Source organism: Xyrauchen texanus, chromosome 3 (assembly GCF_025860055.1).
Source record: "Xyrauchen texanus isolate HMW12.3.18 chromosome 3, RBS_HiC_50CHRs, whole genome shotgun sequence".
NCBI classification, from domain to species: Eukaryota; Metazoa; Chordata; class Actinopteri; order Cypriniformes; family Catostomidae; genus Xyrauchen; species Xyrauchen texanus.
Window position 1 is genome coordinate 13,825,945 of NC_068278.1, and position 15,758 is coordinate 13,841,702.

General features: G+C 37.4%; 1 protein-coding gene across 1 annotated transcript; it reads left to right on the plus strand.

Annotated features, from left to right (window-relative positions):
- Nucleotides 1–5,245: 5,245 nt before the first annotated feature.
- On the plus strand, nucleotides 5,246–12,296 carry prkrip1 (PRKR interacting protein 1). The gene is made up of 6 exons (XM_052107169.1): nucleotides 5,246–5,426; nucleotides 5,561–5,639; nucleotides 7,956–8,056; nucleotides 10,524–10,609; nucleotides 11,490–11,554; nucleotides 11,653–12,296. The coding sequence occupies exons 1-6, from the start codon at nucleotides 5,301–5,303 to the stop codon at nucleotides 11,745–11,747; spliced, it is 552 nt and encodes a 183-aa protein (XP_051963129.1). The 5' UTR covers nucleotides 5,246–5,300; the 3' UTR covers nucleotides 11,748–12,296.
- The last annotated feature ends 3,462 nt before the right edge of the window (nucleotides 12,297–15,758 follow it).

A 15,758-nucleotide genomic window follows, 5' to 3' on the forward strand; every position in this document is an offset into this window, starting at 1 on the left:
AAAAATAATTATTCTATAAATCAGGGAAGAAAAAGAGAAAAGGCATAATAAGTCAAAATAAATTATGTAATTATGTTTTACATTTCTTGGAATTAAAATGATTAAATTCCTTTTTGCAGTCATTCCATTTCAATTCAAATTCAAACTCATGAACTGAAATGGAGCCAAATCTTAAATTCTGTATGCTTTCCTACTTTGGTGTGTAGGTGATGGTTCAATGCTTCCTCATCGCATAGCAGATATTCATCTGAAAACACAAACACAAAGGAGCGTTTGTTTATTGTGTTGTGACTCACACTTATCAATGCCAGGCATCTTAAAACCATATTGTTTATTCCATATATTTCAGATAATCCAAATATTCATAGCCCTTTCAACATATAGGCACATAAAAAACATAAGCAAGACAGCAAGAATATTCTAACACCAGCTCGCTTCATGCATGTTTGAAGAATTGCCCTACGTACATATAAAGTTCTTGATTATTATCAGAAAATCAACAACTGCATTGTAGATGTGTTCTGGTGGGTCCAATCTCCCAATCACGGCCCAGTGGAGATGTGAGATTATGTGCTATGGCTGAATTGTGTTGAAGATTTCACTGCATGCTGATAAGTAATCAAAACAGCACCTGCTGAGCTATTGCACCCAAAAAGCATTAAATGAGAATATAATGTTGGTAGTAGCATGTGAACTTGTGCATTTAACATCACATACCTCTGGCATAGAATCAGTGTGTTTTGCAATTCATTTACTTTTCCAACTAGATATTATATGCATGTACAGTAAGTACTGTGCAAACATTTTAGGCACTTTTGAAAAATTTTGCATATTGAGGATTCCTTCAAAAATAATGACATAAATTGTTTTCATTTATCAATTAACATCATACAAATTCCAGTAAACATAAAAAATACATAAATCAATATTTGGTGTGACCACCTTTGCCTTCAAGACAGTACTAATTCACTTAGGTACACCTGGATACAGTGTTTCTTGGTTGTTGGCAGAGAATTTGCCACAGTTGTTCAGTCTATTTGTCTATCTTCTGTCTCAATATGTAATCTCAGACTGACATAATGTTCAGTGGGGGGCTGTGTGGGGGCCATGACGTCTGTTGCAGGGCTCCCTGTTCTTCTATTCTAATCTTTTCTATTTGCAAAAGTAATGTTTGAGAGTCAAACATTTATATTTCCTATTGACACATTAAAGCTGAAGATATAAATAATCATCTTAAGAATGTTTTTTTGTTAAACATCTTAAGTGCCTAAGACTTTTGCACAGTACTCTATATTTAATATACTGTATAGTCAGAAAGGGTCATTTGGAGAATTTTTACACTTTAGACTTTTATTTACTGTGTAAACACTTCAGACCAACAATTGAGACTTTTTACAAGACAATCCAACTAGAAGATGATAATAGACTATGTCATGGAGCATCAAAATGTAGGTGTCCCCTACATATAATCATCATAATAATTCTCCCTACATACAGTATCATATGTTTTGGTTTACACTGTTTAAATGCTAGTAATTTTATTAGTTACAGCGTGGGGAAGAAGATTAGGTTGGATGTTTGTACAGAATCTGCAGCTGCTCTGATCATTTCAACATAGCTATCATCGAGGGAGAGCTTGATGTATGAAATAGAGTCTTTTGTTTGGGTGTGTAGACAAAGACAAGGTGGAAGTGGGATTGTGTGTGGGCTGTGTGCACACACAGTATAGGGCTGGCAGGCAATGAAATTGCTGATGACCTTGCCCTGCCTACATCCAGGAAAGGACAGATGTTGAGGAAGGGTGAAGTGATGTCTATATATAAAGAAGACCATCCTGGATAAATGGTAAATTATCTGGGTTATATTAATAATAATAATAAAATACTAAGACACAGCACTTTCTATATTATATGATATAATATTATATATATATATATATATATATATATATATATATATATATATATATATAAAATAATTTACTGCAATTTTAGGGTGGATTATTTGGAGTGAACAGTTTTAGGGTGAATCTTAGGAAGCTTTATATTATTATTCCAGGGGTGTAAAATTTAATGATAAATAATATTTAAGTTAAAGTATGGGTACTGTGTTAAAATGTTACTAAATTAAAAGTCAAAGTATCTTGACATACTTTACATAAAAAGATTGCAAATTGAATAGTACTTATTTTTAATTTGCAGTCCATTTTCTAAAACTACGTATCGCTTGAGAAACGGACCAATAAAATCTAGAGTATTAACAGAATGTCTCTTTAAAATAACTTTCGTGCACAAACTTTGTAAAGCAACATGTTCAATCATAACATTCTTATCTTACGAAGATATTTAAAAAACAAAACAAATCAGTTGTATTAAATCATTTGTTGTGATTAAAGGAACATTCCGAGTTCAGTACAAGTTAAGATCCATCAAAAGCATTTGTGGCATAATATTGATTACCACAAAAATATATTTTGACTTGCCTCTCCTTTTTTCTTTTTTTTTTAAAAGTTAGAGTGAGGCACTTACAATGGAAGTGAATGGGGGCCAATCTGTAAATGTTAAAATACGCACCGTTTCAAAAGTATAGCCTCAAGACGTAAACAATGTGTGTTATGTGTGTTAACATGATTTTAGTGTGATAAAATCACTTACTAACCTTTTCTATGTAACGTTATAGCCAATTTTACATGACAATATAATGTCAACAAACCCTAAAATGACTTTAAAATGACAATTTGAACCACTTTACAGCTTAAAAAGTTTTAACAGAATAATGAATGTAAGAGCTTTTATAAAATTATAAACTTCACATTTCTGCCTTTAAACCCTCCAAAAATTAGCCCCATTCACTTCCATTGTAAGTGCCTCGATGGAACACAGATTTTTGTTTGTGTTTTTAAGAAAAGGAGGGATGAGTCGAAATTAATTTTTGTGGTAATCAACATTGTGACAAATGCTGTCGATTGAGCTTAACTTGTATTGAACCCGGAATATTCCTTTAAGTAAGACTCTAGGATACACTAGTTAAACCGAATATTCTGTAGTTGTTTTACATCTGGGTGATTTGTTTGGCTTGTTAGCTCAGTAAGATGAAAAAGATATTTAAAGGTTGAAATGTTGGCTGTGGAAGATGTTCTTTGAAAGTCTAAATTAAGTTTAAAATAAAAATGATAAGTTTCCCTCCTTGGAAACAAACTACAGCTGCCAGCAGGGCCTTTATGGGGCCCTAAGCAGAATTTAATTTGGGGGCCCCTCGGTGCCGGCAATATGATTGACTATTGTCAACGATTGATTATTCGCACATTATAAATCTAACACACCCATTATCAATTTTATTCGTTTTAGCTGTGTTGCTTACAACATACCAATGTCTGCCTGGCATGATTTGACCCTTCTACGGTTTTTAATTGTAACATTAGGACACCAATATTTACCCAATCCTGTTGTCCCTCTGTTACCCGTTGTATCAGACTTCCTGGAGAACAATTTGCAGCAGAAGCAGTAGACTGCATCCTTTCTTTTTCAATAAGTGAGCCAGCTCTGCTTGACTTTTTTACCCATTCATTATTTTTCTGTAGGTGTAGTGGTAGTGGAAGCTTTGGCCATCAGGTTTTTCAGGGAATGTGAAGTTTTCCTTTAGAGGAAGTGGCCCTCTGCTTACCAGATCAGTCCTTTCTGAGTCGGACAGGATAGATGACCACTCAGCTGTGTCAACTGGAGGAGCTGCCAATCCATGGTGTAGGCTGGAAGTTGCTAAGGGAGTAGATGTGACATCGATCCCAATGACCACAGAAGTAGAAGGATCTATAAGGAAATTACATTAAGAATTATAATTAGAAATATTAATCTCAGGATATTCTACAGTAAACTGAGCAAATACAAAGGCTACTGTGCTATTAACTCGTCACATCTGCTGAGGTTGAAACAGACATGGAAGGAACAGCAGGATCAGTGGATGCAGGTGCTGGGAAGTGCTCCTCACCTGCAGAGGATGGACCTGATGAAAGATTAAAATAATAATAATAATTATTATTATTATTATAAAAGCTAGCCATGTTAGATGTCATATTAGAGGGCAATGCAACTGTCTGTCAAAAACAAAAAAAAAGATCTCTCAAAAGGCATGGTTTATCCATATTTAGATTGATCTGGGATTGTTGAAAAGTCACGTGCTGTATCGTCATCAGCTGTAGCACTGGCACTTGGGGCAGGTGGCGTTGGTTGTGCCCCACCTCCAAAATATTTAAAGAGTGCTTCTAGGAAAGTTTCAAAAGAGTACATTTTTGATGGAACAGAATGTTATTTTAAAAACATAAATTATTATAGACAGCAGCAAGACATCTGTACACCTAAAACAACAACAATTAATCTATTGAGGCATAACGATATTGGGATAGCAAAAGACCCAAAAATGGTAGATTAATGTAAGTAATGTTAAACTGTTATCAGTACCATGTTTATGGAACAAGAGCTTATTTTTATTACAAAAATATAAATAATTTAACACAGAGGACAAAAAACTTTCATCTAAAACTAGCTAAGTAATATGTTGTATTATAATATTAAGATGTCAAGCTATTTACGGATGTTTAATCAAATTTAATATTTCCTAAAAAAGAAGATAATACCTAGTATAGTATTACTAGGCTATGTTAACTAACTAGCCAGCTAACATTAGCTCGCAACATTACCTAGCTACTTAACATACCTTTATCTTGCTGTTTTTTCCTCTTCCTCTGCTTTTTTCTATTTCTCTGCACCAGAGGGATATGTCCTTTTTTGTGATATTGCTGTTTTGCTTCAATGTTGCTGCCTCTTCAATAAACTAACTGTCTGACATCTCGCAGACCGTTAACATAATATTGCGTTTTTGTATAACTACCAATGTCCGTTGACATAATATCTAAAAAATTGTTTTTAAATAAAATCAGTCTGTCATTTAATGTGTTCTTGGGGGCCCCCTGCTGGCCATGGGGGCCCTAAGCAGCCGCTTAGTTCGCTTATGCCTTGGGCAGGCTCTGGGTGCCAGTATAACGCACGTGATCATTATTGGCACCTGATAGCTTCCAGTGCTGTTTCGTTCATTTTATAGCAGGCATATACGTTTATATAATATAATATAGTAACGCATATTTTGAATTTTAATGTATGCTTCTTTTTTTGGGTGTATGCAGTTTTGTCATGAATAGAGGTCCACATTAATCCAGTAGGTGGCACTGTGGCGCTACAGGCACTCAGAAGCGCCATAAATGAACAGAAGAAGAGCACAACGTTGCCCGACAAGACTCTGGGATAAACATGGCTGTGGAGAAGAAAGATGCGCGTCCTGGCAAAGCTGCTGGAAAAGAATCTCAGCCTTTAATTATCGCCAAAACTCCTGCTGAGGAGCAGCGCTTAAAGTTGGAGAGACTGATGCGAAACCCTGTGAGTCAATACTTTTCCTCAAACCGCGGTCGCAAGCCGTTGATTCACTGTTATGTTAATGATTGATGATGTAAATGAGCTGCTGGACAAACACTGATCATCAAGTACTTTTTATACTTGTATTTGTTTTAAAGGATAAATCTGTGCCCATACCAGAGAGACCAAAGGAGTGGAACCCACGAGCTCCACCAGAGTTTGTGCGAGATGTGATGGGTTTGTGGAGTTTATTAAACTAAAATTATAAGCACATGTATTTTTATTTCAGATAAAATAGAAATACTGTCTTCTGTTGTTCGACTAACATGTAGTCCCGCCCAACTCGCGCTTCTGATTGGCTTACAGGCGCCCGGGCCGCGGTCCGAGGGTTTGTAGCTTTTTACAAGAGAGTAATTTCTCTGTTTCAGTGATATCTGTATTGTTGCAGGGACGTTTTATGTTTATGTGGTAAAAAGAAATGCTTTAATGAACATGTCCAAACACTATTGAAAGATGTGTGCGAGAAGCTTTTAAATGTGAAGTCTGAAGAGGATTCAGCACTTTTATTTATGTGAGGGAGCCAGACACTTTCAGTCTTGGGGTGGGATTCTAAAGACATTTTTTTTATATGAATCTGTTAAATGAATTGATTGTTATTGAGCAGATACTCTATCCAAAGCCACTTACAGACACTATTTGCAGGCTCTGTCCCTCTGAAGAAGTCTGCAGTTAAATAAACAATACAGGTCCTTCTCAAATAATTAGCATATTGTGATAAAGTTCATTATTTTCCATAATGTAATGATAAAAATTAAACTTTCATATATTTTAGATTCATTGCACACCAACTGAAATATTTCAGGTCTTTTATTGTTTTAATACTGATGATTTTGGCATACAGCTCATGAAAACCCAAAATTCCTATCTCAAAAAATTAGCATATTTCATCCGACCAATAAAAGAAGTGTTTTTAATACCAAAAAAAGTCAACCTTCAAATAATTATGTTCAGTTATGCACTCAATACTTGGTCGGGAATCCTTTTGCAGAAATGACTGCTTCAATGCGGCGTGGCATGGAGGCAATCAGCCTGTGGCACTGCTGAGGTGTTATGGAGGCCCAGGATGCTTCGATAGCGGCCTTAAGCTCATCCAGAGTGTTGGGTCTTGCGTCTCTCAACTTTCTCTTCACAATATCCCACAGATTCTCTATGGGGTTCAGGTCAGGAGAGTTGGCAGGCCAATTGAGCACAGTAATACCATGGTCAGTAAACCATTTACCAGTGGTTTTGCCACTGTGAGCAGGTGCCAGGTCGTGCTGAAAAATGAAATCTTCATCTCCATAAAGCTTTTCAGCAGATGGAAGCATGAAGTGCTCCAAAATCTCCTGATAGCTAGCTGCATTGACCCTGCCCTTGATAAAACACAGTGGACCAACACCAGCAGCTGACATGGCACCCCAGACCATCACTGACTGTGGGTACTTGACACTGGACTTCAGGCATTTTGGCATTTCCTTCTCCCCAGTCTTCCTCCAGACTCTGGCACCTTGATTTCCGAATGACATGCAAAATTTGCTTTCATCCGAAAAAGTACTTTGGACCACTGAGCAACAGTCCAGTGCTGCTTCTCTGTAGCCCAGGTCAGGCGCTTCTGCCGCTGTTTCTGGTTCAAAAGTGGCTTGACCTGGGGAATGCGGGGATGTTTCTACTCCAGACTCAGTCCACTGCTTCCGCAGGTCCCCAAGGTCTGGAATCGGTCCTTCTCCACAATCTTCCTCAGGGTCCAGTCACCTCTTCTCGTTGTGCAGCGTTTTTTGCCACACTTTTTCCTTCCCACAGACTTCCCACTGAGGTGCCTTGATACAGCACTCTGGGAACAGCCTATTTGTTCAGAAATTTCTTTCTGTGTCTTACCCTCTTGCTTGAGGGTGTCAATGATGGCCTTCTGGACAGCAGTCAGGTCGGCAGTCTTACCCATGATTGCGGTTTTGAGTAATGAAACAGGCTGGGAGTTTTTAAAAGCCTCAGGAATCTTTTGCAGGTGTTTAGAGTTAATTAGTTGATTCAGATGATTAGGTTAATAGCTCGTTTAGAGACCCTTTTCATGATATGCTAATTTTTTGAGATAGGAATTTTGGGTTTTCGTGAGCTGTATGCCAAAATCATCAGTATTAAAACAATAAAAGACCTGAAATATTTCAGTTGGTGTGCAATGAATCTAAAATATATGAAAGTTTAATTTTTATCATTACATTATGGAAAATAATGACCTTTATCACAATATGCTAATTTTTTGAGAAGGACCTGTAGAGATGTTCAGCTTGTTGTCCAAAAACCAGAGATCATTGGGGTACAACAACAATATAACTGAAGGTCATCTGCATAGCAATTAAAATTATTGTTTAGTCACAACCAAACGGTTGCATGCATGCATGCATGCATGTGTGTGTGTGTGTGTGTGTGTATACACATGCCACATGTATCTAAGAACTGCTTATTTTTATATTATAGTCTATTTAGTTTTAACAGTGATGACATGTTTAATTTAATCAGGTTCAAGTGCTGGTGCAGGCAGCGGTGAATTCCATGTGTATAGACATCTGCGGCGGCGCGAGTATCAGAGACAGGACTTCCTGGAACGAATATCTGATAAAGTAGGTTGTTCCTTCCTATACACATCTGACTATTGAAATGAAAGAAGCTTTACTATAAATGCATCTGTTAGGCCAGAGGAAACTTACTTTACAAGTATGCAAATGAAGACGTGTATGCTTGTCCAATGCATTGCAAGTGTGCAGCCCCTTTGTATATACACTTGATTAGCGTTGAGGCCCCCTAACTCTACACATTTTGGATATCTCCCTAATCAATCACACCCGATTCAGCTCATTAGTAGAGACTCTATGACCTGAGTCTATGTGTCAGATAAGGGAGATATGCAAAATGTGGAGTGTTGGGGGACCTCCAGGAACAGTGTTGGGAGCCACTGATTTATGTAGCACATTTAATAAGAACAATTGTAGACCAAAGTGCTGTACAGTAAAAAAAAAAACACATTTTAAAATAAAACATTACTAAACTTCGTTTGGACACATACAACCCCAACTCTTAAAAAAAAAAAAAGAAGTTGGGACCGTATGCAAAATGGCAATAAACTAAACGGAGTGATTTGTAAATTCTGTTCACCTACAACACGTTATTTGATTTTACATTGTGAATTTAATAGATTTTTATTTATTTTTTAAATGTACTGTAATTTCAAATCAGATGATTACAACACGCTAAAAAAGTTAGGACATTCCAGTGTTTACCACTGTGTACCACTGAAGACTTTTCACGGAATTTACCCTCATTCATCCATTATGCAGGTATTTAACTGCACAATTGTACAGGGTCTTCGTTGCTGTATTGTGTGCTTCATAATGCACCACACATTCTCAGGTCAGGGCTGCTGGCAGGCCAATCTAGCACACCCACTCTCTGCTTACACAGCCATGCACTTGTAATCCAGGCAGTATGTGGTTTGAAGTGGCCCTGCTGCAAATGCAAGACTGTACTGGATGGCAGTATATGTTGCTCCAAAATTATTACATATCTGTCTGCATTCATCGTGTTCTCAAAGAGTTACCCAAGCCATGGGCACTGACACACCCCTGGCCCATACAGACACTGGCTTTTGGACCTGACACTGATAACATCTTGGGTGGCCCTTTTCCTCTTTGGGGAAAAACAGCAATCATGTTTATTCAGGCCAAAGACTTTGTGAAATGTGGACCCTTCAGACCAAAACAAACACCACAATTCCACTGTTCTACTTTCCACCTAAGATAAGAAGGAGCCCAGAGAAGTCGGCAGCGCTTCTGGACAGTGTTGATGTAGGGCTTCTGCTTTACATCGTAAAGTCTTAACTTGCATCTGTGGATGCAGCTGCGAATGATGTTGACTAACAAAGATTTACTAAAGTAATCCCAAGACCATGTTCATTATATCATTACAAATGAATTATGTTTTTTAAGACTGTGATGTCTGAGGAATCGGAGATTACAAGCGCATTCAGAAATTATTTTCATTTTACTCTTTATGCACCAAGATTTGATCAGATTTCTTCAACTTTATATTTTGTACTTTAGAGGGTGAAATGCCCAAAATCCTTCCAATTTTTCTTTGGGGAACATTGTTTTCAAAATGCTGGATTATTTGCTGAAGCATCTGTTGGCAAATTGACAAGTCTCGACCGATCCTTGCTCTTTAAGGACTAGGCTGTTTTTGTAGGCTCCTTCTATACTATAACATGATTGCTTCTCATTTAACATTACCTGTTCATATCACCTTGTTATTTGAACTCGTCAGATTGTTATTAGTCCTAAATTGCCCCTGTCTCAACTTTTTTGGAATGTGTCGCAGGCATTAATTTCAGAATAACATATCTTTAAAAAGCATGCAGTTGATTAGGTAAGAAAGTATGTTGTCTTTATACTGTTTTTGTTTGAATTTAAATGTACAAAACATTCTATTTTTTTACTGTCCCAATTTTTTTGGAGTTGTTCACAAGGGCAATTCACCCCCTTCGAACCATTGAGTTCTACACCATTGCATAGAAATACCACAATTTCAGGGTTGTGCTTGATGCTTTTGGAACTATTATAGCTTTTATGTGTGATGGTTAACTTTTTGAGCTTCAATGATTATTAAATTCCACAATACTAAGAGTCCATATGACTTCATCCTTAGTTAACATTCAGTCTAGGTCAGATTCGTTAATAAATTACCTGTAGAGAGGATCTTCCTCCATCAAATAAGATGATACAAACTCACGATGAGATCATCTCATCTCTGAAGGTACTGATCAGTTTTTCGAAATCTTATAGAACTGAATCAAACTGTCAAAATGGCAAAGCGAATAAATGCATTAACATACAAATTACGTTTAATTAATCACATGTTAACGCATTAATTTCGACAGCACATTCATGTACTTGCACAGAGTATGCTTGTGGCATACAGGAAATATCCCACAGAACGTGGCCTAGGTCAATGTAGTTTTTCTCGAATAAAGGTTTCTTCAGCTAAACCCTCTCAAATCGAGTAAACCTGGTTCACATATCTGTTTTAATCTTGCAGCAAAAGCTGGATGAAGAATATATTGAGAAGGTTCAAGAAAACCAGAAGGCTGCTGAAGAGAGGACAGCGAAACGCAGAAAGAAAAGGTCTGTCTAACACTGGAGCTCATTAGCTGTCCAACTTGTGTTTGTTCCAATACTTAAGAAGCATTAGAGAGCTCTATTCATCACTCTCTATCAGTGGTGCTTGCCAAGCCATTCAAAATTCTTAATTTTTTAATCTTGCTGTGCAGATTAATGACACTCAAATTGTGCAGATTGTTGAAGTGTTTCGTTTTCTAAGCAATTGGATGTATGCAGGCAGTTGATTTAAAAATAAAATAAAAACCTTAATATTAGGTGTCTTTAATATGTACTAACATTAAATTGCATACAATACAATGTATTTATTGTCTAACTTCATATTGTTTTGCAAAATTCTCACAACAGTTACATTTGCTGCTACTGTGGTTGATATATGGGTAGTTTTAGGGGAAGGGTTAGGTTTTGGATTAGGGGTTAAGGTTAACAGTGTAACTATAGATGTAATTAAATGTTGGCAAAACGTTTTTACATAAGTACATTGTATAAAATGCTTAACTACATACTAGTTAAAGACCCCTAATATAAAGTGGGTCAAAAAAAATCCCATACAATAACATCAAAGGAGGGACCGAAGCCATATCTGAGGATCTGAATATCATATAGATGTGGGGTGGGCCCGTAAGAAACCACCCAGAATACCCTAGCAACTGCACTCAGAATACTTTAGCAACCACATAGCAGTTCCCTGGCAACCACCCACCACATCCGTAAGTTTTGCATTTGGAAGCAAGACACTGCTTCAAATAAATAATGAAAATCTAGATTCTTGTGCATATTGTCATTCATGTATAATAGCATGACTAGATCTGTATGGATTTTCTGTTTTTGTAATTGAAATACAGACTGTCAATAAATTGATGTTCTGTTGTGCCATTTTTGTAAGGGAGAAGTTGAAGAAGAAGAAGTTGATGGCAAAGAAAGCCAAGCTGGAGAGTCAACAAGGAGGAGGTTAAGTGATAATGTTATAATGGATCATCATGGTAACTGTACCTCTTATAATTTATAGTATTAAAGTAGGTGCTAAAGAACCTGTGTTTGTGTGTCAGCATGCTCAGAAGAAGAGTCATCGTCTTCTGACACTGAAGCAGAGGAGCAGGAAGATGATGCAGAGGTGCCCAGCTTCATCATGGGGAAGAGGTGACGGCATGTGAAGCTGCATTATGGAAAAGGAGTGATTGCTTTAAAAGACAGAAGTATCCAGAAAACTACCTTGCGATGCCATACACGCCTCAGTTTCCTGAGCTGTGTCCTGAAATTACTCAATTTGCAGTCTGTGGTATCAGAAGCCATCCTATTAGGAGTATGATATTGAAGAGTTTGAAACATTTGAAAGGTTAACATTTTTGTCTTTTTGTTTATGCTAAAACAATGTGACCAGGTTCAACCTTGACCTTTTTTTATTTACCTGTAAAAAGTTTTGTTTTAATAAACATCAAAGAGAACAAAATTGTGCGTTGGCATTGCAGTTTCATTGGAACTTTCCTCAATTGTGCCCTTTAGTTTCTTTGTGATATTCTTATTCATATTGTATTGTAGTATGTTTATAATGTGATGATGTTCTATCTTTCAAATAAAAATTCTTCCTACCCATCTACAGTATGTACACTCACCGACCACTTTATTAGGTACACCTACTTATTCATGTGTCCAATCAGCCAATCGTGTAGCAGGAGGTTAATGTATAAAATCATGCGGATACGGCTCAGGAGCTTCAGTTAATGTTCACATCACCATCAAAATGGGGGGTGATTGAGCCTCAGCTTTCTATTCTTGGCTGACAAGTGGAACCCACTGTGGCCTGCTGTTGTATCCCATTCGCCTCAAGGTTTGACGTTGTGCATTCTGAGATTCTATTTGGCTCATTACAATTGTACTTTTGAGTGTTTATCGGTGTTATTGTAGGCTGTCAGCTTGTACCAGACTGGCCATTCTCTGTTGACCACTCTCATCAAGGCGTTTCCATCTGCAGAACTTCTGCTCACTGGATGTTTTTGTTTTTGCCACCATCGGAGTAAATTCTAGAGACTGTTGTGTGTGAAAATCCCTGGAGATCAACAGTTACAGAAATACTCAAACCAGCCCGCCTGGCACCAACAATCATGCCACAGTCAATATCACTGAGATCACACTGGTCCCCCATTCTGATGGTTGATGTGAACATTAACTGAAGCTGAGTGATTTTTGCATTGCAATGCTGCCCCACGACAGAATGATTAGATAATCTCGTGAAACAGTAGATGTACAGGTGTTCCTCAAAGAGGGTATGTGAGTGTGAGTATATATCTATCTGTAACTCTTTGTCTATATCTATAGAATCAGTCTCTCTTTCAATGTTTTGTCACCTGAGACCTGCAGTTTGCAATGATCCATTAATCAAACATTTTTAATTTCAGCTGTTCTGAATGTACATGGCCCAACATTGTTTTAGGGTTTACAGGTATGCTTACATTTTTGGGCGTAGTGTTGTAATGCCATCATCTTATTAGCCTGCTGTTTTGTGTACTTTAGATTTTTTTAGAAATATGTTTTAGTCATAAATGTTATGTTTGATAATGATCACACCGACACAGTGAGTAGCCTCAACTTATCTTCACTTTTACTTCATCCCCAACTGTCTGTCCAGACCCAAGTAAAACAACACATCGATTCGTCAGGCATAACCGAATGATTCAGCACAATCAAACTCTAAGCATCACTGAACACTAACTCAATGCATTAGTAACCCCACTTGATAGAACACAACAATAAACATTCCAGCCACACAAATCATCACCCAAATCAGTTTTACTTTAAACCCTATATATGGGTGTGTGTGTGTGTGTGTATATTAATATATGTATATGTGTATGTATGTATATGTGTGTGTATAAATATATATGTGTGTGTGTATAAATATATACGTATGTGTGGATAAATATATACATATGTGTGTATATGTATGTTTATATATGTATGTGTATGTGTGTATATGTATGTACAGTATATGTGTGTATAAATATATGTATGTGTGTATATATATAGTATATTAATATATGTATATGTGTATAAATATATACGTATGTGTGTATATGTATGTATGTGTATATATGTGTGTGTATATATGTGTATGTATATGTATATATGTATGTGTATATGTGTAGATATATATATGTGTGTATATGTATATACAGTGAGGAAAATATGTATTTGAACACCCTGCTATTTTGCAAGTTCTCCCACTTAGAAATCATGGAGGGGTCTGAAATTGTCATCGTAGGTGCATGTCCACTGTGAGAGACATAATCTAAAAAAAAAAATCCAGAAATCACAATGTATGATTTTTTAACTATTTATTTGTATGATACAGCTGCAAATAAGTATTTGAACACCTGTCTATCAGCTAGAATTCTGACCCTCAAAGACCTGTTAGTCTACCTTTAAAATGTCCACCTCCACTCCATTTATTATCCTAAATTAGATGCACCTGTTTGAGGTCGTTAGCTGCATAAAGACACCTGTCCACCCCATACAATCAGTAAGAATCCAACTACTAACATGGCCAAGACCAAAGAGCTGTCCAAAGACACTAGAGACAAAATTGTACACCTCCACAAGGCTGGAAAGGGCTACGGGGAAATTGCCAAGCAGCTTGGTGAAAAAATGTCCACTGTTGGAGCAATCATTAGAAAATGGAAGAAGCTAAACATGACTGTCAATCTCCCTAAGACTGGGTCTCCATGCAAGATCTCACCTCGTGGGGTCTCAATGATCCTAAGAAAGGTGAGAAATCAGCCCAGAACTACACGGGAGGAGCTGGTCAATGACCTGAAAAGAGCTGGGACCACCGTTTCCAAGGTTACTGTTGGTAATACACTAAGACGTCATGGTTTGAAATCATGCATGGCACGGAAGGTTCCCCTGCTTAAACCAGCACATGTCAAGGCCCGTCTTAAGTTTGCCAATGACCATTTGGATGATCCAGAGGAGTCATGGGAGAAAGTCATGTGGTCAGATGAGACCAAAATAGAACTTTTTGGTCATAATTCCACTAACCGTGTTTGGAGGAAGAAGAATGATGAGTACCATCCCAAGAACACCATCCCTACTGTGAAGCATGGGGGTGGTAGCATCATGCTTTGGGGGTGTTTTTCTGCACATGGGACAGGGCGACTGCAGTGTATTAAGGAGAGGATGACCGGGGCTATGTATTGCGAGATTTTGGGGAACAACCTCCTTCCCTCAGTTAGAGCATTGAAGATGGGTCGAGGCTGGGTCTTCCAACATGACAATGACCCGAAGCACACAGCCAGGATAACCAAGGAGTGGCTCTGTAAGAAGCATATCAAGGTTCTGGCGTGGCCTAGCCAGTCTCCAGACCTAAACCCAATAGAGAATCTTTGGAGGGAGCTCAAACTCCGTGTTTCTCAGCGACAGCCCAGAAACCTGACTGATCTAGAGAAGATCTGTGTGGAGGAGTGGGCCAAAATCCCTCCTGCAGTGTGTGCAAACCTGGTGAAAAACTACAGGAAACGTTTGACCTCTGTAATTGCAAACAAAGGCTACTGTACCAAATATTAACATTGATTTTCCCAGGTGTTCAAATACTTATTTGCAGCTGTATCATACAAATAAATAGTTAAAAAATCATACATTGTGATTTCTGTATTTAGTTTTTTAGATTATGTCTCTCACAGTGGACATGCACCTACGATGACAATTTCAGACCCCTCCATGATTTCCAAGTGGGAGAACTTGCAAAATAGCAGGGTGTTCAAATACTTATTTTCCTGACTGTATGTATGTACAGTATATATGTGTGTATAAATATATGTATATGTGTATGTGTGTGTGTGTATATATATATATATATATATATATATATATATATATATATATATATATATATATATATACACTCACCTAAAGGATTATTAGGAACACCTGTTCAATTTCTCATTAATGCAATTATCTAATCAACCAATCACATGGCAGTTGCTTCAATGCATTTAGGGGTGTGGTCCTGGTCAAGACAATCTCCTGAACTCCAAACTGAATGTCAGAATGGGAAAGAAAGGTGATTTAAGCAATTTTGAGCGTGGCATGGTTGTTGTTGCCAGACGGGCCGGTCTGAGTATTTCACAATCTGCTCAGTTACTGGGATTTTCACGCACAA